General features: G+C 38.4%; 4 protein-coding genes across 4 annotated transcripts in view; 1 reads left to right on the forward strand and 3 right to left on the reverse strand.

Annotated features, from left to right (window-relative positions):
- Window positions 1-27,644, reverse strand: part of LOC125864367 (sphinganine C4-monooxygenase 1-like) — a 752,368-nt gene that overhangs the window by 109,627 nt on the left and 615,097 nt on the right. The gene's annotated exons all lie outside the window — the stretch shown is intronic.
- Window positions 16,121-20,624, forward strand: LOC125864469 (uncharacterized). Its single transcript, XM_049544489.1, has 7 exons — window positions 16,121-16,323; window positions 16,417-16,452; window positions 17,452-17,589; window positions 18,841-18,927; window positions 19,941-19,988; window positions 20,077-20,153; window positions 20,252-20,624. Exons 1-7 carry the CDS (start codon window positions 16,249-16,251, stop codon window positions 20,400-20,402), a joined length of 612 nt encoding a protein of 203 aa, XP_049400446.1. The 5' UTR covers window positions 16,121-16,248; the 3' UTR covers window positions 20,403-20,624.
- LOC125864533 (uncharacterized) lies at window positions 22,589-24,004 on the reverse strand. The gene is made up of 4 exons (XM_049544555.1): window positions 23,997-24,004; window positions 23,277-23,343; window positions 22,982-23,200; window positions 22,589-22,902 (listed from the first exon to the last, which is right to left on the reverse strand). Exons 1-4 carry the CDS (start codon window positions 24,002-24,004, stop codon window positions 22,675-22,677), a joined length of 522 nt encoding a protein of 173 aa, XP_049400512.1. The 3' UTR covers window positions 22,589-22,674.
- LOC125857984 (uncharacterized) lies at window positions 24,717-25,553 on the reverse strand. Its single transcript, XM_049537645.1, has one exon. The coding sequence runs from the start codon at window positions 25,551-25,553 to the stop codon at window positions 24,717-24,719; it is 837 nt and encodes a 278-aa protein (XP_049393602.1).

The raw sequence follows: 27,644 nt of genomic DNA on the forward strand, positions 1-27,644 counted from the left end.
TTTTCTTAAAGTTTGTGCCAAATCAAAGTACATCATATAAAATGGGACGGAGGGAGTAGTAAATAAAAAATCTTAATAAATTCTAAGCTACCTCTCAAATTAACTAGTAAATAACTAATGGCTATTTCTTTTGATTAAGAAGTGAGATTTAGAGCCCATTTCACTTTAACTTAAAAAATAAGTTTTTTTAAAAATAATTTTTAAAAAGTCAAATTGGAGTAATTTTCAAGTTAAAAATATAAAATAGGGAAATATTAATTTTTAACTTTTAACTTTTTTTAAGTCATTTTAAATTTATTTTTAATTTTGTCAAATGCTCCCAAAAATTAAAAATAACTTAAAATTAAATTTTGACCAATTTTTAAGCCAATTTAAACAATGATAAGGGGTATTTTGAAAATTTTGAATTGGCATAATACATAAACATGACCCTTAACTTGGCTTCAGTAGACAACTATGTGTCACAACTCGATTTCTCAAGTCATGATGACACCTACTATAACCCACCAGCAGGTAAGCCAACCTGTAACCCGGGACAACAAATAATGGGTCTGAGGATAGAAACTAAACAAGAGTAGGCAAATAACAATATAAACAGGCAGAAGCAAACCAAAACATATATACAAATAAAGATCCCTCCCAGAACCTGGAAGTCACTAGTACAAAGCTACTACAAAATGAGTACAAGTCCCAAAAGTGGACAACAGAGATTGGACTGTCTTGGAAGGTAAAAGACAAGTCTATATATACAGATGGAGAGTGAAATAGTACAAAACGTCGTGTGCTCACTCTCGTCTCCGGATCAGTCTGCTCCAAGCTCGATCAACGCTGGCTACAAGTGCCCGGACCTGTATCACGAAACAGATGCAGAGCGTACCATGAGTACCAAAACAACAAGTACCCAGTAGGCGTCATAGGCCGACTGAACTTGAAAAGTAAATGCAGTATGAAAAGAAGGAATAACACAAACCGAAGTCAATAACGAAAATCTAACTAACAATGGAATGCACATGAGTGTAGAAAGAACTAACTGAAGCAATCTATAAGCTAACTACACCTAACTGGACCCCATAAGCCTAGAAGGTACACTCGTGCGCAAGTTCAATAAAAACCTGAAAGGACCCCCACAATCCCGACGAGTACACAGAATAACTATAACTAAAGAGAATTGCATATGAGAACCCAAGAACGGAGAACACGAATCAGAACCTCAACCCCAATTAGTAAAATCTGACAGTACGGAGGCTGAACCTCGAACCGGATGCTCACCAGAAGTACCCAAGTAACCAATCACAAGTATCAAGTATCTGAGGCCGGAACTCTAACCGGATGCTCTATATAAGTATCTGGGCAATAGAGGACGGAACTCTAACCGGATGCTCTATATAAGTATCTGGGCAATAGGGGCCGGAACTCTAACCAGATGCTCTATAAAGGTGCCAATGTAGCTGCTGAAAGAGTCTCAATCGATCTATTCTCATAAATGTCTGTGGATCGTTGTCCACACCTAGCCAATCAATGTAAGTCCTTGGAACCGAATCGAAAATCAAATTCAAATTGCGAAGCAAAATTAGTGTCGCTAACGTAACTCTTGAAGCTGTAACATCAGGGAAATAAGGATAACTATCATCGGAGCAAACGTATCGCCTAACTAAGGCCCAAACTATCAGACTCAAGTCTGCTACACCAATCTACAGGGATCTAAGCCGGCCGAGCGGCGTCGGGGCAAAACTAAGGCCTATCAGATCCGAATTATGTATTTCTAAGGCAAGCCCTAGTCGAACCAAACTAAGGCCCAAATGCTTCAACAAATAGTCATCGAGCATACAAGTACTCCACATAGCAAAGAGGGACAATTAATAACACAAAACATGCTCACAGTTACCCGATAATTCCAGAAATAGGTCGAAAACATGATTTCTAAACACCTATACATGATTCAATCACTACCAACCCAAATCCCAACTAATCAACATGCATTCACACTCTCAAGCTCAATCTAAGAGAGGGAAACCGTAGCCTACCTGTAGGCCGATCACACGCGCTAAAAAATCACTTATCCGGAGCTTTCCCTTTCCGAACGTCCTCGAAATGCTGCCCCACTATCAAAAATAGAGTCACAATGTTATTACGGTCGTTTAGACATCAAAATCACAATAAACGGAGACGGACCAATTTCGGGGTCAAAACGGGGAAAGTGGGACCCACGCTGGAAATTCTGGAATTAACCCCAAAAGTGGGTCCTAACTAGTTTCCCCAGCTCATGTCCCAAAATGGGATACAATTCGGGGCTCGGGAACAACACAATATCAACATGCAACCAAAACTCAAATTTTCTCAAAAACTAGAAATGAGACAGCAGTTGAATCAGTATATTTACCAGAAACTGGAGGTCTACAGTGAAATGTGACAATATCATGACGTTCTCCTCGAAAAGCCACTCAAGATAGCCTCAAAAATCACTGAAATCAGACCTAGAATGGCTGAGAAAACAAGTCTCAAAATTTTCCAAAATCAAGCTCATAAAAAGGGTCGTGGTAGCAGGTATTTTACGAAAATGACCTTAAATGGGGACCCCAAATCACTATCTGAGCTCACCAACGCGTTCCTTGCGTTAAACCTCACAAAACGAACCTTTGAATCACTGAATTTGGACTTGAAATGAGAGAGTTGTGAGGGTTTGAAGTTTGGGAAATGTTGCTGATTTTCTGCATTTATAGCAGATTTTCTGCAATTAAAAACACTCTGACGGGGCACTCCGAACTCGTTCGGAACCCCGTGCACGCAAACGAGATATACAACCATACTAAATAAGATATTCCGGACTCAATGGCACAGTCAAAATTTCCATACGAGGTCATCTTGATAAAAAAGTGGGTCCCACATCCAAATGTCATTTTAAGTCAAAAACTACAAAAGAGCTCCGCAAAAATATTGAAAACCTCGAGACACAAAAGAAAGGTCAATCTAGACCAAACTTGATGTTCTGGAGCTAACCGCGCTGACGAAATTTTCATTCGAGTGCGTTTACTCAAAATGTTGTCCAAAGTCAAACTTAGGCTTAAACTTAAAGTTAAAACGCCTAATCGCATCGACTCACACTGAAAACCTCGGGAGTCATGCCGACCATGCTACTAGCCTAAAATGACCCTTCCGGAGCTGATGGAATCGTCAAAATTGGATTCCGATGTCATCTTCTTGAACTTTTCATCGAAAATGATCGTTCAAAGTTCATAAGCTCCAAAACACAAAAACTCACACCATAACCAAACGAACGACCAGGTGACCGAACTGTCACTCCTAGCAAGTCATGACTTGGGGTCGCTACATGAACGCTCTAACGACACACAAAAGGCAAAATACAGAAATGACCAGGAGGGTCACTATAATATCCACTACTAAAAAGGATTTTTGTCCTCGAAAGTAAGAATAAGGATATACCTAAAGTATCGAATAAGCTGGGGAACTGCTCTCACATCTCCTGCTCGGTCTCCCAGGTAGCCTCCTCGACTGGACGGTGTCTCCAACGGACCTTAACAACAGGGATGACTCTCGACCGCAACTGTCTGACATCTCTGGCTAGAATGGCAACCGGCTCCTCTATAAAGGTCAGACAATCATCCAACTCAACCGAATCATACCGGCGCAACATCGAAACATGAAACACTGGGTGGATAGCCGATAGTGCTGGAGGTAAAGCTAACTCATAGGCAACCTCTCCAACTTCTCTCAAAATCTCAAAAGGGCCTATATACCTGGGGCTAAGCTTGCCCCCCTCCCAAAGCTCATCACGCTTCATGGGCGATACTCGAAGAAATACCCGGTCACCAACTGCAAACCTTAACAGCCGACGCCTATGATCCGCGTAACTCTGATGTTTACTCTGAGCCGTCCTGAGCCTATCTTGAATCACCCGCACCTGATCCAGGGCCTCCTGAAGCAAATCTGTACCACGTGACCTAGGCTCTGTAGACTCAAACCAACCAACTGGAGAGTGACAACGCCTACCATATAAGGCCTCAAACGGGGCCATCTGAATACTAGAGTGGTAGTTGTTGTTGTACGCAAACTCCGCCAAAGGCAGAAACTGGTCCCACTGACCTCCAAAATCCATAACACAGGCCCGCAACATATCCTCAAGGATCTGAATAGTACGCTCTGACTGACCATCCGTCTGTGGGTGAAATGTTGTGCTAAGATGGACACGGGTGCCCAACTCCTCCTGAAAAGCCCTCCAAAAGCTGGAAGTGAACTGTGAACCCCGATCTGAAATGATAGAAACAGGCACACCATGAAGACGAACTACCTCCCGAATATAGATACGAGCCAACTTCTCGGCACTGAAAGTAGTATGAACAGGAAGGAAGTGTGCTGACTTCGTCAATCGATCCACGATGACCCAAATGCTGTCAACACCTCTAGAAGTCCGAGGCAACCCCACAACGAAGTCCATAGTGATACGCTCCCACTTCCACTCTGGAATGGGTAATCTCTGGAACTCTCCACCAGGCCTCAAATGCTCGGCCTTCACCTACTGACAACACAGACAACGGGATACATAGTCGGCAATATCTCTCCTCATACCGCTCTACCAATAATGTTGCCTCAAATCACGATACATCTTAGCTGTGCCCGGATGGAGGGAATATCTGGAATCATGGGCCTCACTCAAGATCAACTGAATCAAACCCCCAGCTCTCGGAACATACAACCGACCATCGAATCTCAAAACCCCATCCGAATCTAAGATAGCTTGCCTGGACCTGCCAATACCCTATCTCTGAGTGCCACCAAAGACTCATCCTCAAATTGACAACCACATATCCTATCTAGCAAAGACGACTGAACTCCCACATAGGCTAACACCCGCCTGGAATCTGAAATATCAAGTCTGATCATCCAGTCAAAGCCAACGGTCGCTCCGAAACAGAAAGGAAGGCTAGACTACCCATACTCCCCGCCTTCCGGCTCAAGGCGTCCGCTACTACATTCGCCTTGCCTGGATGGTAAAAAATAAAGAGGTCATAGTTCTTTAGCAGCTCAATCCAGTGACGTTGCCACGAATAAAGGTCTCTCTGATTCATAAGATACTGGAGGCTCCGGTGATCAGTGTAGATCTCACAACGAACCCCATATAGATAGTGCCTCCAAATCTTAAGCGCGAAAACTATCGCCGCCAGCTCCAAATCATGGGTAAGGTAGTTGCGCTCATGGATCTTAAGTTGTCTCGACGCATAAGCTATAACCCAACCCTGTTGCATCAATAACGCTGTATGCGTCACAATAAATCGTGAAGCCCTCGCCCTCAACTGGAAGAGTCAATATAAGAGCGGTGGTCAATAACTCCTTGAGCCTCAAAAAGCTCGCCTCACACTCCTCTGACCAAACAAAGGGAACATCAACATGAGTCAATCGAGTCAACGGGGCTGCAATAGTAGAAAAGCCCTCAACGAAGCGTCTGTAGTAACTCGCTAACCCGACGCAACTACGAACCTCAGTAACAGAAGTGGGCCTATCCCAATCACGAATAGCCTCAATCTTCGCCGGATCAACCCCAATACCCTCCTTGGACACCACGTACCCTAAGAATGATACAGACTCAAGCCAAAACTCGCACTTTAAGAACTTGGCATAAAGTCGCTGATCTCTCAAAGTCTGGAGCACTATCCTCAAATGTTGCTTATGCTCACTTCGGCTCCGCGAATATACCAGTATGTCATCAATGAAGACGATAACAAATAAATCAAGGTATGGCATGAACACACGTGTCATCAACTCCATGAAGGCAGTATGGGCATTAGTCAACCCAAATGACATCACCAAGAACTCATAATGGCCATAACAGGTCCTAAATGCAGTCTTAGGGATGTCTGTTGCCCTAATCCTCAGCTGATGGTACCCGGACCTCAAATCAATCTTAGAAAACACGGTGGCACCCTGAAGCTGATCAAACAAATCATCAATACGAGGCATGGGGTAACAGTTCTTCACCATCACCTTGTTCAACTGCCTGTAGTCAATGCACATCCTCATAGTCCCGTCCTTCTTCTTCACAAACAGAACAGGAGCACCCCAAGGCGACACACTCGGACGGATGAACCCCTTACTTAAGAGATCCTCTAACTGCACACTGAGCTCCCTGAGCTTTGCAGGAGCCATCCGGTAAGGCGGAATAGAAATAGGACTAGTGTCGGGCTCCAAATCTATGGCAAAATCAATGTCCCGATCTGGGGGTAAGCCAGGTAGGTCTGTAGGGAACACATCTGCAAATTCTCTAACCACAGGAACTGAGTCAACTGAAGGGCCCTACCTACTCACATCTCGCACATAGGCTAAATAAGCTAAACACCCAGAAGCAATCAACCGCCTAGCTCGCATAAAAGAGATGATCCCCGTTGGTGTGTGACTATAAGCACCCTGCCACAACACTGGGGGAATGCCAGGCATCGCTAAGGTAACAGTCTTGGCGTAGCAATCCAAGACCGCATGGTAAGGGGATAACCAGTCCATGCCCAGAATCACATCGAAATGAACCATATCTAGCAAAATAAGATCAACTCTAGTATCATAACCCTGGATAGTCACTAAGCAAGATCGCAATACCTGATCCACTACTAAGGACTCATCCACCGGGGTCAAAACATAAATCGGCTCTGCCAAAGACTCAGACCTCATGCCCAATCGAGGAGCAAAATAAACAGATACATACGAGAATGTGGACCCAAGATCAAATAATACTGTAGCAGGCTGATGGCATAATAAAAGTGTACCTGTAATGACATCGTCAGATGCCTCAGCCGCCGCCCTCGCCGGGGCTGCATAGAAATGGCCCTAAGCACCTCTGCCCGATGCATTTGATCTACTACCTAACCTACCTCCCCGAGCTTCGCCTCTGGTACCCTGTCGGCTGTCTCGACGATCCTGGCCCTAACCACCACCTATAAATGGAGGGGGCACTGCTGAAACTGGTCTAGGTGCAAGGGGAGCTAGTACAATCACCCCTCGCCATCGCCAGGGGCACCCTCTGGACCAATGGTCAAGTGCACCGCAATTAAAACACCTCGAAACTGAACGCCCTGAAGTAACCCGGCCATGGTAGGAAGGGAGGGAATCTGATCCCCTCGAACTCTGGCCCGTACTAGGACCACTCTGCTGATGCTGGCCTCCCTCAGAAGTAGATAATGCCGCCTGAACAGGCCGACTGGACTGACCCTGCTGGAACCCCTGGCGGGGCCTATCATAGGAATATCTCCCTCTAGTCTGGGACCCGTTGTAGCTGCCCTGGTAGCGTGCCCTCTTATCGCTGCCCCCTTGGCCCTCGCGATGAATATGCTCCATGGATTAGGCATAGTCGACAACATCAAGAAATGAACGGCCGACCGAAACCAAATGCTCTGTGTCGACCCTCAGACGGTACCGCAACCCACGTACAAAACAACGAACTCTCTCCTTCTCTGTGGGCAGGATCATGGTAGCATGTCGAGACAACTCATGAAATCTCATCTCGTACTCTAAGACGGTCATAGGGCCCTGTTCTAATCTGGAGAACTGATCACGAAGCCTATCCCTGACGCTCCATGGCATGAACCGGGCCAAGAAAGCCTCTGAGAACTCACTCCAAGATACATGAGGCGATCCAACTGGTCTAGACTCTCGATACGAGCGCTACCCTGCCTGGCTGGCCCACGAAACTGATGAGCGGTGAAGTTAGCTCCTCTCGACTCCAAGATGCCTAATGACTGTAGCTGCTCCCGACAAGTGAGCTGGAACTCGTGGGCATCCTCCCCAATCGCCCCTGAGAATATCGGCAGTGCCAACCTCTGGAATACCCCGAGCATCTTCTGCTTACGCAATGGCATCTCCCTGTCCTTTAAGTCTGACACGACAGCCACATGAACTGGTGGCGGCTGAATCTCTAGTGCCGCTGTGGCAGGCTGACCCTGCGGCACTGAAGCTGGTGCTAGTGCCTGTCGCATCTCCCCAATAGCTGCTAGTATCTGAGTCAACAGAGCATGAAGATCACGAGCTGCAGCTACAGCTGGTGTAGGTGGTGGCTGGGCAAGCCCCCGGCCCATCGGCTGTGGAGGTACACATGCTGCCTGAGGCTCCTCCTCCCTATCTCGAGCTGGTGCTGCAGCCCTGCCTCGACCTCGGGGTCGGCGTTTACCCCAAGCTGAGGCTTTGCTGGCAGGCCTGGTGCGCCACCCCTAGCCGCGCCACCTCGCAAGCGAGCCATCCTGCGAAAGAGTGAAACAAGTGCGATTTTCAGAAACCAATAAGACACACGCTGCACGAAAGCGAATAAAAAGAGGAAAGTTTCCTAAAGACATCCTGTAGCCTCCCGAAGATAAGTTACAGACGTCTCCGCACCGATCCGCAGGACTCTACTACACTTTAGCTCTCTACAAGTGAGATCGATAAACATGGGGCTCTGATACCACCTTGTCACGACCCGATTTCTCAAGTCATGATGACACCTACTATAACCCACCAGCATGTAAGCCAACACGTAACCCGGAACAACAAGTAATGGGTCTGGGGTAGAAACTAAACAAGAGTAGGCAAATAACAATATAAACATACAGAAGTAAACCAAAACATATATACAAATAAAAATCCCTCCCAGAACCTGGAAGTCACTAGTACAAAGCTACTACAAAATGAGTACAAGTCCCAAAAGTGGACAACAGAGATTGGACTGTCTTGGAAGGTAAAAGACAAGTCTATATATACAGATGGAGAGTGAAATAGTACAAAACGCCGTGTGCTCACTCCCGTCTCCGGATCAGTCTGCTCCAAGCTCGATCAACGCTGGCTACTAGTGCCCGGACTTGCATCACGAAACAGATGCAGAGCGTACCATGAGTACCAAAACAACAAGTACCCAGTAGGCGTCATAGGCCGACTGAACTTGAAAAGTAAAGGCAGTATGAAAGGAAGGAATAACACAAATCGAAGTCAAGAATGAAAATCTAACTAACAATGGAATGCACATGAGTGTAGAAAGAACTAGCTGAAGTAATATATAAGCTAACTACACCTAACTGGACCCCCATAAGCCCAGAAGGTACACTCGTGCACAAGTTAAATAAAACCCCGAAAGGACCCCTACAAGCTTGACGAGTACACAAAATAACTATAACTAAAGAGAATTGCATATGAGAACCCAAGAACGGAGAACACGAATCAGAACCTCAACCCCAATTAGTAAAATCTGACAGTACGGAGGCCGGACCTCGAACCGGATGCTCACCAGAAGTACCCAAGTAACCAATCACAAGTATCAAGTATCTAATGCCGGAACTCTAACCGGATGATCTATATAAGTATCCGGGCAATAGGGCCAGAACTCTAACCGAATGCTCTATATAAGTATCTGGGCAATAGAGGCCGGAACTCTAACCAGATGCTCTATAAAGGTGCCAATGTAGCTGCTGAAAGAGTCTCAATCGATCTATTCTCATAAATGTCCGTGAATCGCCGTCCACACCTAGCCAATCAATGTAAGTCTTGGAACCAAATCGAAAATCAAATTCAAATCGCGAAGCAGAACTAGTGTCACCGACGTAACTCTTGAAGTTGTAACATCGGGGAAATAAGGATAACTATCATCGGAGCAAACCTATCGCCTAGCTAAGGCCCAAATTATCAGGCTCAAGTATGCTACACCAGTCTACAGGGATCTAAGCTGGCCGAGCGGCGTCGGGGCAAAACTAATGCCTATCGGATCCGAATCATGTATTTTTAAGGCAAGCCCTAGTCAAACCTAAACTAAGGCACAAATGCTTCAACAAATAGTCATCGAGCATACAAGTACTCCACATAGCAAAGAGGGACAATTAATAACACAAAACATGCTCACAGTTACCCGATAATTCCCGAAATATGTCGAAAACATTATTTCTAAACACCTATGCATGATTCAATCACTACCAACCCAAATCCCAACTAATCAACATGCATTCACACTCTCAAGCTCAAATCTAAGAGAGGAAAACCGTAGCCTACCTGTAGGCCGATCACACGCGCTCCTAAATCACTTCTCCGGAGCTTTTCCTTTTCGAATTTCCTCGAAACGCTGCCTCGCTATCAAAAATAGATTCACAACGTTATTACAGTCATTTAGACATCAAAATCACAATAAACGGAGATGGACCAATTTCGGGGTCAAAACGGGGAAAGTGGGACCCGCGCTGAAAATTTTAGAATTAACCCCAAAAGTGGGTCCTAACCAGTTCCCCCAGCTCATGTCCCAAAATGGGACACAATTCGGGGCTCGGGAACAACACAATATCAACATGCAACCAAAACCCAAATTTTCTCAAAAACTAGAAATGGGACAGCAGTTGAATCAGTATATTTACCAAAAACTGGAGGTCTCCAGTGAAATGTGACAACACCACGACGTTCTCCTCGAAAAACCACTCAAGATAGCCTCAAAAATCACTGAAATCGGACCTAGAATGACTGAGAAAACAAGTCTCAAAATTTTCCAAAATCAAGCTCATAAAAAGGGTCGTGGCAGCAGGTATTTTACGAAAATGACCTCAAATGGGGACCCCAAATCACTATCTGAGCTCACCAATGCGTTCCTTGTGAAAAACCTCACAAAATGAACCTTTGAATCACTGAATTTGGACTTGAAATGAGAGAGTTGTGAGGGTTTGAAGTTTGGGAAACGTTGCTGATTTTCTGCATTTATAGCAGATTTTCTGCAATAATTTTCAAAACTAAAAAAATTCCAACAGGGCGCTCCGAACTCGTTCGGAACCCTGTGCACGCAAACGATATATGCAATCATAGTAAATTTGATATTCTGGACTCAATGGCACAGTTAAAATTTCTATACGAGGTCATCTTGACAAAAAAGTGGGTTCCACACTCAAATGGCATTTTAAGTCAAAAACTACAAAAGAGCTTCGAAAAAATATCAAAAACCTCGAGACACAAAAGAAAGGTCAATCTAGACCAAACTTGACATTCTGGAGCTAACCGCTCTGACGGAATTTTTATCTGAGCATGTTTACTCCGAATGTTGACCAAAGTCAAACTTAGGCTTAAACTTAAAGTTAAAACGCCTAATCGCACCGACTCACACTGAAAACCTCGGGAGTTATGCCGACCATACTACTAGCCTAAAATGACCCCTCCGAAGCTGATGGAATCGTCAGAATTGGATTTCGATGTCATCTTCTCGAACTTTTGATTGAAAATGATTGTTCAAGGTTCATAAGCTCCAAAACACTAAAACTCACACCATAACCAAACGAACGACCAGGTGACCGAACTGTCAGTCCCAGCAAGTCATAAATGACTTGGGATCGCTACAGGAATGCTCTAAACAACACACATAAGGCAATATACAGAAATGACCAGGAGGGTCATTACACTATGCCCTCCAACTTTGAGTGTGCACAAGTAGACACTTAAACTTGTATAAAATTGAACAAGTAGACACACGTGTCCTACATGACATAAATCATAATACATGTAGGACGCCACGTAGGTCATAAAATTGTCATGTAGGACGAATGTATATTTATTCAAATTTATACAAATTTAAGTATCTATTTGTGTACAACCAAAATTAAGGGTCATAATTACCAGGGAACGTCAAGTTAAGGGTCTTGCAACCTTACACCTCAAATAGGATACACCTGTCGTATACGTGTCACCATAAAGCTATTTATTTAAGTTTCTTTGTGTTCAAAACTTTTAATTAAAGAGTTATTTTCTCTCACATTAATCTTCACTAATAGTATGAGTTGTATTAAGCTTCAATAATTTTTTCTTCATTTCAATGCAATCAGTTACTCACTTGTAGCGTTGTTCATGATTATGGTTAAAAGAATCAAACGAAATCGCAATTCGAATCAAATTGATTTAAATTTTGATATTTGGTTTGGTTTGGTTTGGTTTGGTTTGGTTTGATTAGGTTTGGTTTTAAATTTTGGAAATCGATACTATTTGGTTTGATTTTGATTTTACTAAAAAAAATAACAACAAAAATAACTAAACCGAACCGATAAATTAGATATATAAGTTTTATAATTATTTATATATTATATATAAATAAAATATAAATATTTTTTAAAATTTTGATTAACTTAAGTATTTAACTTTACCATTTTCTCAAGTCTAACACTTAAATTTTAGCCTAACCATTACAATTCTTGGTCGAAGTCCATCAAAATTCATACTTTAGTTTTTACCTACCCTACATCACGTAAGATAGTCACACTTTTTCTTAATTGTTCGTGGAATGATAACTTTAGTATTGCTTAATTGAACCGACAGTAGCTTTCTTGTGGATTGTTCATGTACTAATTTGTGTTTATCGAGATATGTATGTCCTCAAGAAATTTATTACTTTCAAATTGAAAAAATCAGAAAAATTGAACCAAACCGAACCAAACCAACAATAACTAAATCGGTGGTTTTTATTTGTTTGGTTTTAGAAATTCAAAAAACCGACTAGATTGGTTTGGTTTTGGTTTTAACCAATAACCGATCCAAACCAAACCACGAGCACCCCTACTCCCCCGATCCCATATTAGTTGATCATTTTAAGAAATATCGTGTTTTCATATTGGGAAAAAGGACAAATATACCCCCGAACTATCGTAAATGGTATGTAGATACCCTCCGTCATACTTTTGGGACATCGATGCCCCTGTCGTCTAAAAACTAGAGTATATATACCCTTCACTCTAACGGAAGACTAAATAGGGACACGTGACACAATCTTATCCGTCGATCCGATATTCAATAAATGTCGGTCGACGAATAAGATTATGACACGTGTATGTCCGTTAGTATAAAGGGTATATATGCTCTAGTTTTTTGATGGCAGGGGCACCAATGTCCCAAAAGTATGACGAAGGGTATCTGCATACCATTTATGATAGTTCGGGGGTATATTTGTCCTTTTCCCCTAAAAGATATGTATATAATAATTTATTTTCGAACATGCATGTACAAATCTGATATTACTAAGAAGAAATTATCAGAGAACATAAAAATTAGCATCAGAGTCTTATTAATAACTCTCTCTGTTCTATATTAATTGATTATTTTATTTTTTACATGTATATTAAGAAATCATAAATAAGAAGATAAGTTTACTAATTTACCTCTTAAAAAACTTTTTGAGAATTTTACAAACAAATGTGAACACTTCCAAAAAAAATTAATTGCAAAGATAATATAGAAAAAAATTAATTAATGTTTTCTTAATTTAATAAGGTGGACAACTAATATGAATGGGAAAAAGGACAAATATACCCCCGAACTATCATAAATGGTATGCAGATACCCTTCATCATACTTTTGGGACATTGGTGCCCCTGCCGTCCAAAAACTAGAGCATATATACCCTTTATACTAACGGGCATACACATGTCATAATCTTATCCGTTGACCAACATTTATTGAATATCGGATCGACGGATAAGATTGTGCCACGTGTCCCTATTTAGTCTTCCGTTAGAGTGAAGGGTATATATGCTCTAGTTTTTAGACGACAGGGGCATCAATGTCCCAAAAGTATGACGGAGGGTATCTACATACTATTTACGATAGTTCGGGGGTATATTTGTCCTTTTTCCCTATTTTTTATACCTGAATTCAAAGCTATTTGTTTTTGTTGTAATTAAATTGAATGTTAAAGCCTCATTTCTTTTTATTAAGATTAAGATATTTGAATTTGAATTTTCATCAGAATATTAAGATACATATTAAGATTTAGAGATCTGAGTTTGTAAGATGTTGCATTAAGATTTGAATATTAAATAGTTTAAATTGTTTGTTTTCTCGAAATTTGAATATATAATTTTTTTTCTTCATTTAAAAAATAACAAATATTTTAAGTATAAGATAGATCTAATATTATATTTATAAAATATTTTAAAAATTTTATATGATAATTGACAATTGTGATGATTAACGATGGTGATTGTATGAGTCAATTTGAGATGATGTTGACTAATGATAGTGATTGTGGATAGTAGTTTATGGTATAATGGCTAACAATAGTGATTAACTATAGTTGTTGTTGTTGGCGACTAATAATTAGTAGTGAAATGACATTGATATCTAATGGTTGTATATTGTGATGAATGATGACAACGGTTAGCGATATATAATGTTGACTTAATTGTGATAATTATTGATAGTAATTAGTGGATGTAGCAATGGTTGATGGTACAATTGCAAATGATGGCTAATAGTGATGAAAATTGATTTTGGTGATTGATGGTAGTGGTTGTGGTTGGGATGAGGATGGTAAGTGGTGGTGAATAGTTGTGGTTGAAATGATGGTTATACGTGGTGGGTGAAAGAAGATTGAGTAGCGGTAACAATCATATTTGTAAGAAATTCTTAAATAGACATCTTAATAATGTTAAAACTTTGTTATAGATCTTAATAATTCAAACTCATTAAGTTATTGTAAAATAAGAAAAACAAACGCACTAAATCATTAAGATTCAAACCTTGAAAATAAACAAACTTGATAACTATGATCTGAACCATGTAGATTTAGACTTCTATTAAGCGTAAACAAATGAAACCTTAATTTCTTTTCCTCTTAAATCTGTGACGAATTTTACCTTCAATCGTAAGGTGATTTTTTTTTACCTCGTTGATTGGTCAATGATCTTTTCAAAAAAATAAAAATAAATATCATGTTGGAGTGTTTGAGTTCTTGATCTTGCAATCAAAAGGTAATCAATTGGGAAAGAGAAATTTGCACATTGAAGACATTATTTGTCAAATCTGTTTCGAAAATAAAATTATTTAAGAATTTGAAAAATGCAAAAAAGAGAATCCCCTTGAATGTTTTTAGCTTACAAAATTTCTCTATTACAAATTTACAATTTATATCCATCTAATTATGAGTAAAGACATAGAGACACAATCAAAGTTGTCCCGTATTTGCATAAAGACACCTTAACTTTCAAAGTGTCCTATCACTCCACAAAACTATTTAATATCGTTGTAAATGGGCCATTTTGACCCATTCCCTCGTCTATTTAGTGGCGCGTGTAGCGCACACCCTATGATGAGAAAAGACCCGACCCGACCCTGTTCTTTGAAGAAAGTCATTTCTTCTTTTCTTTTCTTATTTTTCAACTTTCCCTAAAATCTAAAGAAATAGAAAAGTTTTCTCGTCGTGTTGTTGTTGATAATCTTGTTGTTTATGTGTCTTCGTGAAGATTCTTGGAGATTGAAGGTCTAACATGTTAGGGCTCTACATCATATGATAAAAATCTTCTCTTTTTTTGATTATTATGATTTTAGGGATTATTAAAATTTTCTTGTAAAAGTGTTGGAATCGAGCTCCTATTGTTGCCATTGTTAAGATATTGTTAGGATATTATAGTTTTTCGTTGTTACAGGTTGATTTTGCTATGGAAAAAATCATGGAATCAAAAAATTAGGGCTATTTTGGGTTTAAAATTGGGGAAGATGACATAAATTGATTATATAATTAATAATAAAGAAAGAAAATGACACGTGGCACTTTTAAATTGGTCCATGGCAGTAAAAACACGGAATGGCGCGCCTCATGTGCGTGGTAACAACCCAGACAAGGGAATGGGTCAAAATGGCCCATTTACAACGATATTAAATAGTTCTGTGGGGGTGATAGGACACTTTGAAAGTTAAGGTGTCTTTATGCAAATACGGGACAACTTTGATTGTGTCTTTATGTCTTTTCTCTCTAATTATATATAGCTTTTGATGAGAAACATTAACAACATTATCAGAGTGGTGCAGCGGAAGCGTGGTGGCCCATAACCCACAGGTCCCAGGATCGAAACCTGGCTCTGATACTATCTTTTCTTTATTTTTTATTTAAACTTAGCATTTTTTTTCCAACTATGTTTTTTTAAAAAAATAAATAAATTTGTAAACAAAAATTTGATATATCTTTTTTTTATTTTTTATTTAAACTTAGCATTTTTTATTTTTTTTCCAACTATGTTTTTTTTTTAAAAAATAAATAAATTTGTAAACAAAAATTTGAACTTGCGTTCAAATCAAGCTGTTGAAGTTTATTTTTTCTTATTTTAAATAATTTTTTTTTTTGAATTTGGCGTTAAAAGCAAGCATTATCGTTGAAGAATTCATAGCAGTATAGTATATATTTTCTGGGTTTGTCTAGTTCTTTTTACTTACTACTATAATATTTTATATTTATATATTACATAGAATTTTTCTTGGGGAAAAGTTAGAATTTTGAATATGGCTGGTGATTCTACTGCTGATCGTTCTCTCTTCGGTGGCGCTGTTTCCACTACTTTCCCTATCCGTTTCCAGGTTTTTTTTCCTTTTCAAAATGATAATTTTATATGATTTTGCAATTTTTTCATATTAATTAAGGGTTTTGCTTCGATTTCATTCGTTTTGCAGGATGTTAGTAATGTTCGTCAAGTTCCTGATCATCAGGTTTGTTGAGCCAACCTTTGTTTTATCTGTAAATTGGTATAGTTGAATTTTTAAGTGTGGTGGTTTAAGGGCACACAGATTGGAAACAAGGTAGCTCAATAGAAAAAGTAATGTGTACTGTGTAGTGTTTTATTAGAATTCTGGAACCCCTAAATACAAAATGGCTTAGTGGTTTTTTTTTTATAGAGAAATAATAGGGAGTAGCTTTTTGTAGAATTTACCCTTTTGTGGTAGTTTCACATTACTGGGTCAGAAACTCTGATGTTTGTGTACTGCTAGTGAGAATCTCTGTACTTTCTGTGATTTGTGGATTGTCAAGCCTATCTTATTGTTGTCTTGCTCGGTTGTGGTTCTGCGTTTGGTCCCATGTCTTTGGAGCTAGATGAGCCTTAACGGCAAGACATGGGTCTCGGAATCTTCCCCGAAGTGGGTTGCACTCATTTGTCATGTACCCGAGGTGTTATTCAGTGCTCCTTACTGTGGACTGCAGTAACCTGTTATCTATGTTGCTTTTCTCTCCAAAAATGTTGTCGTACGCTTGTACCTGTGTTGGATCTCCAAAAATGCACTACTTCTGGAGAATCGGGGTGACATTTTTGAAAAAACCAATCAACATAGTGTGTTATTGCTCGCCATGTGTTGCCGCATCAGTCCTCCACATACTTGAGACCGTGTTCCCCTATACATGATACAACCTCATTTGCAATTTCCTTTGTAAAAGTTCAGTCTTGGATGAAATTTCTGGGATTATTTTATTTTTGATTGTGTTACATCCTTTTGTTCAGATTTGCTTTGTTTTATTTGTTTAAGTTATACGAGGTTTGTTGCCTTTGTTCTTGGTTACCTTTGATTGAATAGGAAAAGTACACTTGTATTGTTATTTATAAAAGTTCAATCTTGGAAGAGATAATGGATTTTTTTATTATTTTGGATAGTGTCTCATTATTTTTTTCTAATCTTCTGTTTGAATTTGTTTTTACTTTGATTGTTTGAATGCAGGAGGTGTTTGTGGACCCTGAGCGCGATGAGAGTTTGATAATTGAGCTTCTGGATCTGAAGATGGATGTAGCAGACAGTGGAAGTGCCACTTGGTTTATTCAAGACCTTGCCAATGAACAAGAGGCTGAGGGAACTACAGTAAGCTCTTCTCCTATCTTCAGAGAAGATCAACTGTTTTGGGATTACATAATTTTTGTTCTCTTCGTTTCTGTTTGATTAACATTTTATATGCTTTTCGAGATAGTGAATATGTAGGGAGATGACCACATGCCAACGACTACCATTCTTTGACTTGTTCATATGGACTGTTGTTATTTATTTGTTACCTTTTTTTCTCAATACTTTCTTTGGATCTCTCAAATAATTCAAAATTGAGCATAACGGGTACAAATAATTTATGTATCCAACCCAATTAGTTTTGGACTGAGGCACTGACTGAACAAATAGTTCTCCAAGGGTTTTACCCAAACAAAAAAGTTTTAAATGGAACACGGAGGCACTGCAAAACTGAACGAGCTAGATTGGACCTAATTTGTATCAGGTGTTTGGTATTAAAAACTATTGCGACTCTTGTTCCTGATTCAAAACCCAGCTACCTTGTGTTTCTCAAGTTTTAGGTGTGAATTCTCATGCTCTACTCAGGCATTTTGGTAATCCGTTTAAATACAGAGGGTAGAGTGACTTTTTTGCCCCTTTGAAATGGTAAGCAGGGCAGAGTAAAATGGAATTTGTCTTCTTTTTCCCATTAACTGGTCCTAGCAAAACCAGGAAGGAAGCTACATAAGAAAAAGACCATTACTTCCTTGGGATAGAAAGAATGAATTGCAACCAGACATAAGGGTTGAAGGATCAACATTTGGCTTTTTCGTTGGGCATTGCTTCCTGGAGTGCTCTATTTGATTTGCTGGTCTGGAGATCTCCAACGTCATCTTTCTCGTTTTCATACGTCCCAAGTGAATAATGCATCTTTCCCAGAGCTTAAGCTAATTATTGATCCAAACTGAATTGTCTATCCAATGCTGCTAGTCAGCTTTGTAGTGCTGGTAGTAAATCAATGGATTTCCTCCATATATCACTGTTTAGTTCTCTGTTTTAATTTCAGTTTTTTCAAATGAATTTATGATTTCCGGTATTATCTCTTTGAGCTTGGTTAAAGTAGTTCAGTACTCTGACAACTCTCGGAGTTTTTCTTCAAGGTCCAGTATTGCATTGCAAAATAATTGTTCTTGTATTTACACACTCATATAAATGGGAATTCTTTTACATGAAATGTGAAATATTGAACTTGTTCATTTCTCTGAATCTTGCAGTTTGCTTATTGGTTAAGCCCAGGTTAGGTTACACATCTCAGATATTATCTTGTTGATTTTTTTCGGTTTATATCTACAGATCACTGAGCAGTCAGCAGTGTTTGAGGCCCCTGAATTGTGCTATAGAAACATGCCTGCTGTCATCACCACCGCTGTTGGTCAAATGGTATGTTAGTGTTATTTTAGAAGTGCTTATGTATGATCTCAACTTCAATTGGTATCTTATTTCTATGGATCTTCATGTGTATGACATTGTTTCGATGGCAACAAAAGCTGTTTTAGTGTTTAAAGAAAATGCTGTTTTCATCTGTCATCATGGGGAAGTTATCATGAAGGTCATATACCATTAGGGAGAAGCATCGTTTTTGCTTAATGACTATTTAGCATCTCTAGAAATCCTAAGAACTCCATTCTCTTACACCACGGTTATCAAAAAGAAAAAAGAAAAGAAGGAACGTTCATTCTCTTTACAGTAAATTCCATAGTTTGTGCTCCTGTATGAAACAAGTTTTAGAATTTGTAGTTTTCTTCACAAAGTTGGCAGATCCATTGTCTAATTTTTGATAGATATGGCACTCTCAAGAGGGGAGCATTGCCAAGTCCATATAACTATATAAGGAGACAAGTTGCCATCCCCAATACCAATATGTGATAACGATTTTCTGAAAATTATGACTCATGGCCTTGATGACTTGAATTTGCTTTGTTGTCCCTATATCAACTCCGCAGTTTGGCCATCTTCTCTATATTTTTTACATGTAGTATATTCATCAAGTGACCTGGCAAGATGCACATGAATTTTTTTGTTGGATTAGGAACTTAGTATGGTGCTCCTCTATAATGTTATTTGACAATGTTCTGAAATGCATGTTCTTAGAAGAGGATTTATAGTTCTCTAGCCACATACTTTCCTCTCTTTTACTTTTAATAGGTAGATATTTTCGTAAAGGAAAGTTATCTTCCTTATTCCTTCACATTTGCATGAATTTTTTTTCTGGAAAAACGAAAGTAGATGTGAAGATTGTTAGTTCTCCCAACACACAAACTTTCACCTAGGATGAGAGTCATCGACATAAAAGCCAGCAAGTTGTAAAATTTCATAAATTTCTTTAATTAGTTGGTAAAATTTATCATTTCATGTTGTCAAGCTAATCCTGATCAACCATATTCAATTCATAGGCAGTTGCTAAGGGAAGACAAGGGAGGGAAGCACAGAACTTGGTTAAGGTAAGTGTGTACATTCCCATTCCACCCCATCACACCTTCCCCGATGCAGTTTTAACTGCAAGATGAGATCTGATCGTGTCCCATTCAGGTGTACCTGGCAAACATTCGCCTTAAGGAAGTTGGGACTGATGTACTGATAACTGCATATGAGCCTCTAGTAATTAAGTAAGTTTGGACGTTAACTCGGTTTATTCCTGCTGTTCCTAAAGCTATAAATTAGCTTGCTGTCTTAACATTTTCTTTGTTTACCTTTGTGATTGTAGCCCCTTGAGTGAGAGTGCTACTGCAGTCGGGGCAGGCATGGCTGTACCTGCTGCACAGTCTGGAGTTACGCCAATGGCTGAAGTTTTTAAACTTGCAGTCTCTAATTTCAAAGTGCACAACTGGAGTCTCTTTGGTTCTGCTGCTGCTTGAGTTGCAGTTACACACTGGTTGATTATTGGTCCATTTTCGAAGAGCCCGATTTTTTTTTTTCGTATTCAATTAGTTGCTTAGATGGTTCCTGTTTTAGTAGACTGAGGGATATAGAAAGTGCAGTATTTCTACTTTTTGTTCTGAATTTTGTGTATAATATTCTGTAATCTCTTTGCTTTCCTTGGTTAAGTTAATGAGTAAAGTATACACTTCACTACAAAAGGCTTGAAGTTATAGTATAACTAGTGACCGTATCCGCGTGAACTATATGGAATATTTATAAGATAATAATGTGTAATATTTATATTTAGGTTAGTATCGAATATATAGATAATATTAATATTTCTCTTCATCTGCAATATCATATGTTTTTTCATTTTTTTTAAACATATAAAATATAATGTATTTTTTTTTATATGTATATAGTAGAACAAAATATTCATCGTGGTGAAGTAAATGGAATAAGAGGTAATATGTTGAAATAACCATATATTGTATCACATTGTAAATATTTTATATGTTTCAACTTCCTCTATCTTTTGTAGGAGTACTAATTTTCTATAATAACTTTGATTTCGCAAAAACAAAATTGAAATTTTTGTTATGTCTTTATTATTACATTTGTATATTATAATTTTTTAAACATTAATTAAATATTATTAAGAATTATGAAAAATGAAACATACAATAGTTACGAATAATATTTAATATTAGAAGTTACAAGTAAGATGCCGAGACACAAATTATAAATAATTTAAATGTATAATTTTATTAGACATTAAATGTATTACTAATTACACATTGATTTTATTTGTAAAATAAATAAATAAGAATAAGGGGTGAAAATACAAAAAATGAACAAAGAAAATATAATAATCGGTGACTGCATAAAAATTATAAATACATTTCAAACCAAAAAGGATGGCGAAGAAAACAGATTGTTACATATGCAAAAAAAAATGGCATCATGAAACTAATATTTTATTTTTTAGTAACATTTTTTGCAAGTATAATAAAAATGAAACTCCTAATCATCATAGTTTGTTATTGTTGTTTAAATGTGACAATTATGTTAATTTTGCTTCATAACAAAGAAAAAGTAGAATAGTAAAGGATCAAATGATTGGTGTTGACAATACATTTAGCTAAATTATTTATACAAACCAAAATTTTAAAAATTCTAGCAAAAGTAACTAAGTTACTAATACAAGTCAAAGTGGAAAAAAAAATCTAGCAAAAATAAGAGATAAGTGGTTAAAACACACCTAAACTATGCCTTTTTTTTGAGTTTCATACCCAAACTATTGAAAGTGTGAGAAACACACCTAAACTATTACACTTTAGTTTGAAAAACACAACTCTGTGCTGATTGGACCAAATGTGTGTGTACACACTCTTTTGCGCGCGTGTGGCCTTGATTTTCGTCCACATGGCTTCTTCTTTTTCAAAAAATAAAATATCAAAACACACCTAAACTATAAAATTGTTTGACTACTTTCCCACCTAAACTATTAGGAGGTGAGAAACACACCTAAACTATCATTCATAAATTTGAGAAACACACCTTAAATTATATGTTACACTAGTTGCTTAAGCTCGCTCAAAAGGGACTGATATTTGTATATCAATGATGCCATACAAGGAATCCACGACGCCCTTTGGTAGCTTTAATAATTTGAGGGGTGAGTAATTGTCCATGACATCAGATTCTATTTTTTTTGTTTGTTTAATAACTGGTTAGACTATATTTGTGGTATCATTATGCCACCAAATAGAGCATATTTTCTTTCTATTGAATTGTTGCTTTTTACAGACTACTTCATCAATCATTTTTTGATTACGATTATTTAAACAACTATGAGCAGCTAAGGACATAAGTCACCAAAGCATTTTTAGTAGCTCGAAGTAAAAATTTGATCGGCTCTAGTTTGTATAGTATAGAAACACTAAAACCAAGTAATGCTTCAATTTGCCGAGCAACCTACAACAATATTAAATTACTTGAGCTGCAAATCAGTATACCATCCTATCCATAACCAAAATTCGATACCATCCTATTCACAACCAAAATACACGACTTAAGAACAGTTCGAACCACATGAAAAATCAGTCACCATGTTTAGTAGCTTACAATAACTACTTGAGCTGCAAATCAGTCACCGTATTTAGTAACATCAAAGTTCACAACTAAAAGTCGATATCGTCTTATTCACAACCAAAATACGCGACTTAAAAATAGTTCGAGCCACATGAAATATCAGCCACATCATCCCTAAACACCTTCAGTTCTTGCTGCACCTTGTGATGAAGTTTGTGACTTGATGTTCTTCTGTCTAAGAAAAACACTTTTATGTTGAAGTTGTCTTCCTGTGATAGCACTTTTCCCCTTCCATTTAAGACCTTTACTTGGTGCACACCCAAGGTCACCGGTGACAATAGTTGAACTTATCAGTTTCTCTTGTGCTCTATTCTTGATTACCCTACTAATAGATCTTCCTTGCTGTAAAGTAATAAAGAGTCGTTAAATTATTTTTAAGAAGTTTAATCAAGAATATAAGCTTATTAACTCTCGTTTTTACCTCGGCACAAATAAAATCATCTTTGCTCACAAATACTCCATGACCCACTACTCTTGGCCTCTTAAATGCATTATTTACACCTTTTCTATTACCATTGTCACTTTGCACTATTGCTTGAGATGGTTCAGAAGATTGAGATTGTTGTACTGCTTGAGTGGGGTGAGATTTTTGCTTGCCACTTCTTTTACTACTGGCAGATGCTTGTGATGTAGTAATACCCTATGCAAAGAATAATTTTGAAAGTGTTAACGGTAATAATACACTATAAATAAACGTTAATAGAAATCAAATGTACCTCTGAAGTGGCTGGAGGTTTGTTTGGACATGTTCTTATATTGTGACCTTTTGACTTACAAGCGGAGCTCATGGTTTTTCCCCTATTTGGAAGCTTTCCAGAACTTGGTACCTGTCCAAGTTCCTTCTTTCTTTTTTTACCAGGCCTTCCTGGCATTTTCCTAACAGGAGGTGGCTCAACTTTTGAATTCGATGTCTCGGGCCACATCTTCATGTTTGTTACTGGTTGTAAAAAATGTTTATAAGCTTTCAGGTAGGTTTCTTTTTTGTACCACTTACAAATCGAGTCAAGGAGATTAGCTTCATCGTGATGTATAGCTGTTATTGCATGTGCAGAAGGAATCCTTTTCAATCCCCAACTTCTACAAGTGCAAGTTCCTTGAATTAGGTTAACCACATGTATATATGGACTATCTTTCACTTCATACCCAATATCACCATTCCAACTAATTCCCACCCTCATTGACTTCTTCATATTTGTATTTAGCACCAACATTGCCATTGGAGATATGTCATGAGTCCAACTATTTACAAATGTTATCACTTTAGTGAATCTTTTAATTATCTTTTTCCTTATTTCTTCAAGCATACTGATGATAGTCTTGTGCCTAGCACCCAACACCCAAGCATTAAAACTTTCAACCATATTGTTATCCACACTGTCACATTTTGAGGATGTCCTAAATTGTGCTTTGGACCATCTATTAGGATTGAAGTTTGCCAAGTCATTAGAAATATCTTTGCCTAATTGTGCTAATTTATCCAAGTTCTTCCTGAGTTCAGCTTCAAATGTTGATCTAGCACAAGCCCAAAACCTCTTTCTTTCCTTAACACCTTTCCAGTTTTTTGACCAGTTTGCAAGTATATGTCTTGCACACATTCTTTGTTCACATTCTGGAAGCAACTCCTGAACAACTAACTATAATTCCTGAAAAACTTATGTGGTTAAAATCACTCAAAACAATAACTAAAATATATGTTGCTTGGACTCTTCAAAAATGTCAATGAGGGCATGTTGAATTAGCCAAAAGTAGTATATTTTTTGTTAATCCAATACAAGTGTGGCATCAAAAGTGAAGAATACGCACAACTAAGACTAAAATCACTTAACAACTAAAGCTAAAAGGGATGAAAATAGTAGCAAACAAAAAAAAAACAATAGCTAAACAAGTTGAATAACAAAGTACCGCTAGAGTTTCTAATTTTGTGGACAAGATAGAATGTTGTTATGGACTATCAAAAGGTCCTTACAAAATGCTGAAATCAATAGTTAAAACTACTTATAACACATCAACTAAAAAATCATGAAATCAGTAGTTGAAATTAGATTATAAGAGATGAAACAGAGGTTAAAAAAGAGCTTAAATTAGTAGTTAAAATTACTTAAAACACATTAACTAAAACTTGTAAAATCAGTAGCTAAAAAGGCTGAAAATAGTAGCTAATATTGGCTAAAAAAGCTGAAACCAGAGGCTAAAAATCGTACCTTTTGCATATCACTTATGATAGTCAATCCTTCTCCTTCATCATTAATGTCCAAATCAGATTTCAAGATTCTCAAAAACCAAGTCCAAGTTTCTCTACTTTCAGTTTCAACAATAGCCCATGCTATTGGGAACATCTGATTATTCCCATCCTTTGCAATAGCAACAAGTAGCTGGCCTTTAGATATTCCCTTCAAAAAGCAACCATCTAACCCAATGCACTTTCTACAACCCTCAATGAATCCTTTTTTCAAAGCTGAAAAACAAATATAAAAGGAATGAAAGAATTTTTTTCCATCATCACAATTTGTCACTTTCACCACACAAGTGCTTCCTGAATTTGATTCAAGAAGCATATCTTTGTAGTCATAGATTCGACTAAACTCAACAACATGATCACCCACTATCTTTTTTAACACCATTTTTCTGGCCTTCAAACACACAAACTTACCAACATACAATTTCATGTCTGTCCTGACCAAATCTTGTATTTTCCATCCCTTTATGCAAGGTTGAGAAACAATTCTACTTTTATAGTACTTAGCCAAAAACTTAGAGTTGCACATTGTGTTGATATTGGTCCTATAACACTTATGTCTAGGATTGTAGGTTTTTATAATGAAATCAGAAGATTTGAAATCTTTGCTTGCATAAAGTATCCAAGGACAGCCATTAGCTTTGCATTTTACTCTGACCCTTCTTTGATCATTGTAGATCTTATCCAGTTGACAACCTCTCTCAATTGCATACTTGCTCAAAGCTTCTCTGAATTTTTTCACATTTTCAAATACCATATTAAGTTGCCACACAACTTTTTTCCATGTTGGATCATATGAGACCCTTTTGTCCTTCTTTCTTGCCCTTAAAATATCAGATCTTCCAACATCTATTTCCCCCTCACTTTCACTTTTAAAACTATCGGCATCAGAACTGTCGTAAAAAGGCTCATCACCTACTAGCTTACCAGTTAAATTTTACTTGGGTTTATCAATGTCTTCAAAACCAGGATCTATGCCAACTTCTCCCAGAAAACACTCAGCAATTTTTTTTTCCTTGGCTCTTTTTTTTCTTCAAATATGCTTTCAAATGCTTCTTAACTATGCTCAGCTCTTCATGAATATCAGTCCCATAACCATCCTCGTCACTAGAAAAGTCAACATTCTCATCACTTTCAACATCACTATGCACAATAGTTTCTACTTCATATTCCTCCGAATCTTCATCTTCACTAGAAAACTTAAATTCATCTTCAACTTCATTTGTGTTTTTGCTGCCATTTTCTATCAGATTTGATTGTTGGACCCCGACAATTTGATCTCTACCATCAATAAATGTTATTTCTTTCCCTAAAGGTGCATTGAGACCTTCACCAACTTTGTTGGTAGATTCTTTATTAGGTCTATCCACTTCATTGCATGTGGTCTCAAAAGACTCATTGGTCACATATGCTGTTTTGATAAAAACTTCCCCTTTATGGCAGATATAAATGTCCATAGTACCCCTGTAACACCCCGTATCTGGAAAAGACCAAAAATGCAGATTTTGAGAAGTTGCAGGTGCAACCCACGGTTGCCATCCACGGACCGTAGGTCAGACCACGGTCCGTGCTGGTGGTCCGTGTTCGCCACTGCAACCCCTCCCTAGCCAGCTCATAAAATTGGTTAAGTCTCGACTCACGGACAGACCCACGGTCCGTAGATCAGACCACGGCCCGTGGTCTGTGTCCATGGATCAAGACCTCCTTTACCCAGCCTCTGACATCAACTACGATTGACCAGCACGGACCGTCGTTCGATCCACGGTCCGTAGGTCTGACAGTAGATCGAAGGTTAGCAGCCAGTTAGCTAAAAATTCTGACGGGTCAACTTCAGATGGTCATAACTCTTAGAAAAAAATTAATTATGTGTCCCATGACCTATGGTTATATAGATAATTGAATTATCATTCCAACGCCACCAAGTTTCCTAAATTACGACCTCCGAGTAAAAAGTTATGCTCGTTTTAGTAAAGCCCTGTCAGGCAAACTCGACCTACGGACCCAATCGACGGACCGTCGATTGATTGACGGACCGTCAGTCAGGTCCGTCAGTCACTCCGATATCAGACAATTTAAAGGTCTTTTGGTCTTTTCCTATTTTGTTTAACCCCTTAGATGCGTCATTTAAACCCTAAATCATGGGGTTTTAATCAGTTTAAACCTAGAAACATAACTAGAACTTATCCAAGTCAATTCATTAATCAAAACTTAAAAAATTAGAATCAAGAGAGGAGAAAAAGGTCAAGAACCCTAGTTCAAGAACGCAGCGAGGTTTCTTCAGTTCCAACCTCGAAATCGAAAGATTTCTCCGTGGAATTCGTCACCAGGTATGTGGGATTTCACTAGTAGGTTCCTTTCGCCCATTAGGTCCCTAGAATTCAGTCAGATTCTTGATTCCATGATTATGAACAGACCTAGGGTTCTAGAATTACAGAGGATCATCATGAATTAGTTATATAAATCTTCCAAATCAGATTATCAAGTTATTGCTCAGTTTATCGCATGAATTTCAAAACCCTAGCTATGTATTTCTTTAGTTCTTGAATTACACATGCTAGCTCAGATATTTCAGTATTCAGTTTTACATGCCTCAGTTTATGAATGCATCATTATCAGATTAATTGTCGTATTCTCAGTTTGCATGTTCAGTTTCGAGCTATCCAGTATTTACAGAAACTTAGTCAAAATGTGTTAACCACTTAATCTATTGGGAGTAGCATAATACCGAATTGGACTAGGGTTTCAGCGTACCCATATAGTCTCAGAACTACGAGCCACATAGGTGTAAGTCCCCTCTGTGGGCAACATCAGTTTAGTGATCACGCCAGCATGCCTCTATACCTCTAGC

This window comes from Solanum stenotomum, chromosome 1 (genome assembly GCF_019186545.1).
Source record: "Solanum stenotomum isolate F172 chromosome 1, ASM1918654v1, whole genome shotgun sequence".
Taxonomy (NCBI): domain Eukaryota; kingdom Viridiplantae; phylum Streptophyta; class Magnoliopsida; order Solanales; family Solanaceae; genus Solanum; species Solanum stenotomum.

Excerpts from the sequence above, each read along its gene's own strand:
- LOC125857984 (XM_049537645.1), bottom strand. The coding sequence starts at position 25,553 with ATGGTATTTGAAAATGTGAAAAAATTCAGAGAAGCTTTGAGCAAGTAT.
- LOC125864533 (XM_049544555.1), bottom strand. Across the intron at positions 23,201-23,276 it reads AACCTCCAGCCACTTCAGAG|GGTATTACTACATCACAAGC; the intron begins GTACATTTGATT and ends TTCTTTGCATAG. Across the intron at positions 22,903-22,981 it reads ATGATTTTATTTGTGCCGAG|CAAGGAAGATCTATTAGTAG; the intron begins GTAAAAACGAGA and ends ATTACTTTACAG.
- LOC125864469 (XM_049544489.1), top strand. The coding sequence starts at position 16,249 with ATGGCTGGTGATTCTACTGCTGATCGTTCTCTCTTCGGTGGCGCTGTT. Across the intron at positions 16,324-16,416 it reads CTTTCCCTATCCGTTTCCAG|GATGTTAGTAATGTTCGTCA; the intron begins GTTTTTTTTCCT and ends TTCGTTTTGCAG. Across the intron at positions 20,154-20,251 it reads TATGAGCCTCTAGTAATTAA|CCCCTTGAGTGAGAGTGCTA; the intron begins GTAAGTTTGGAC and ends TTGTGATTGTAG.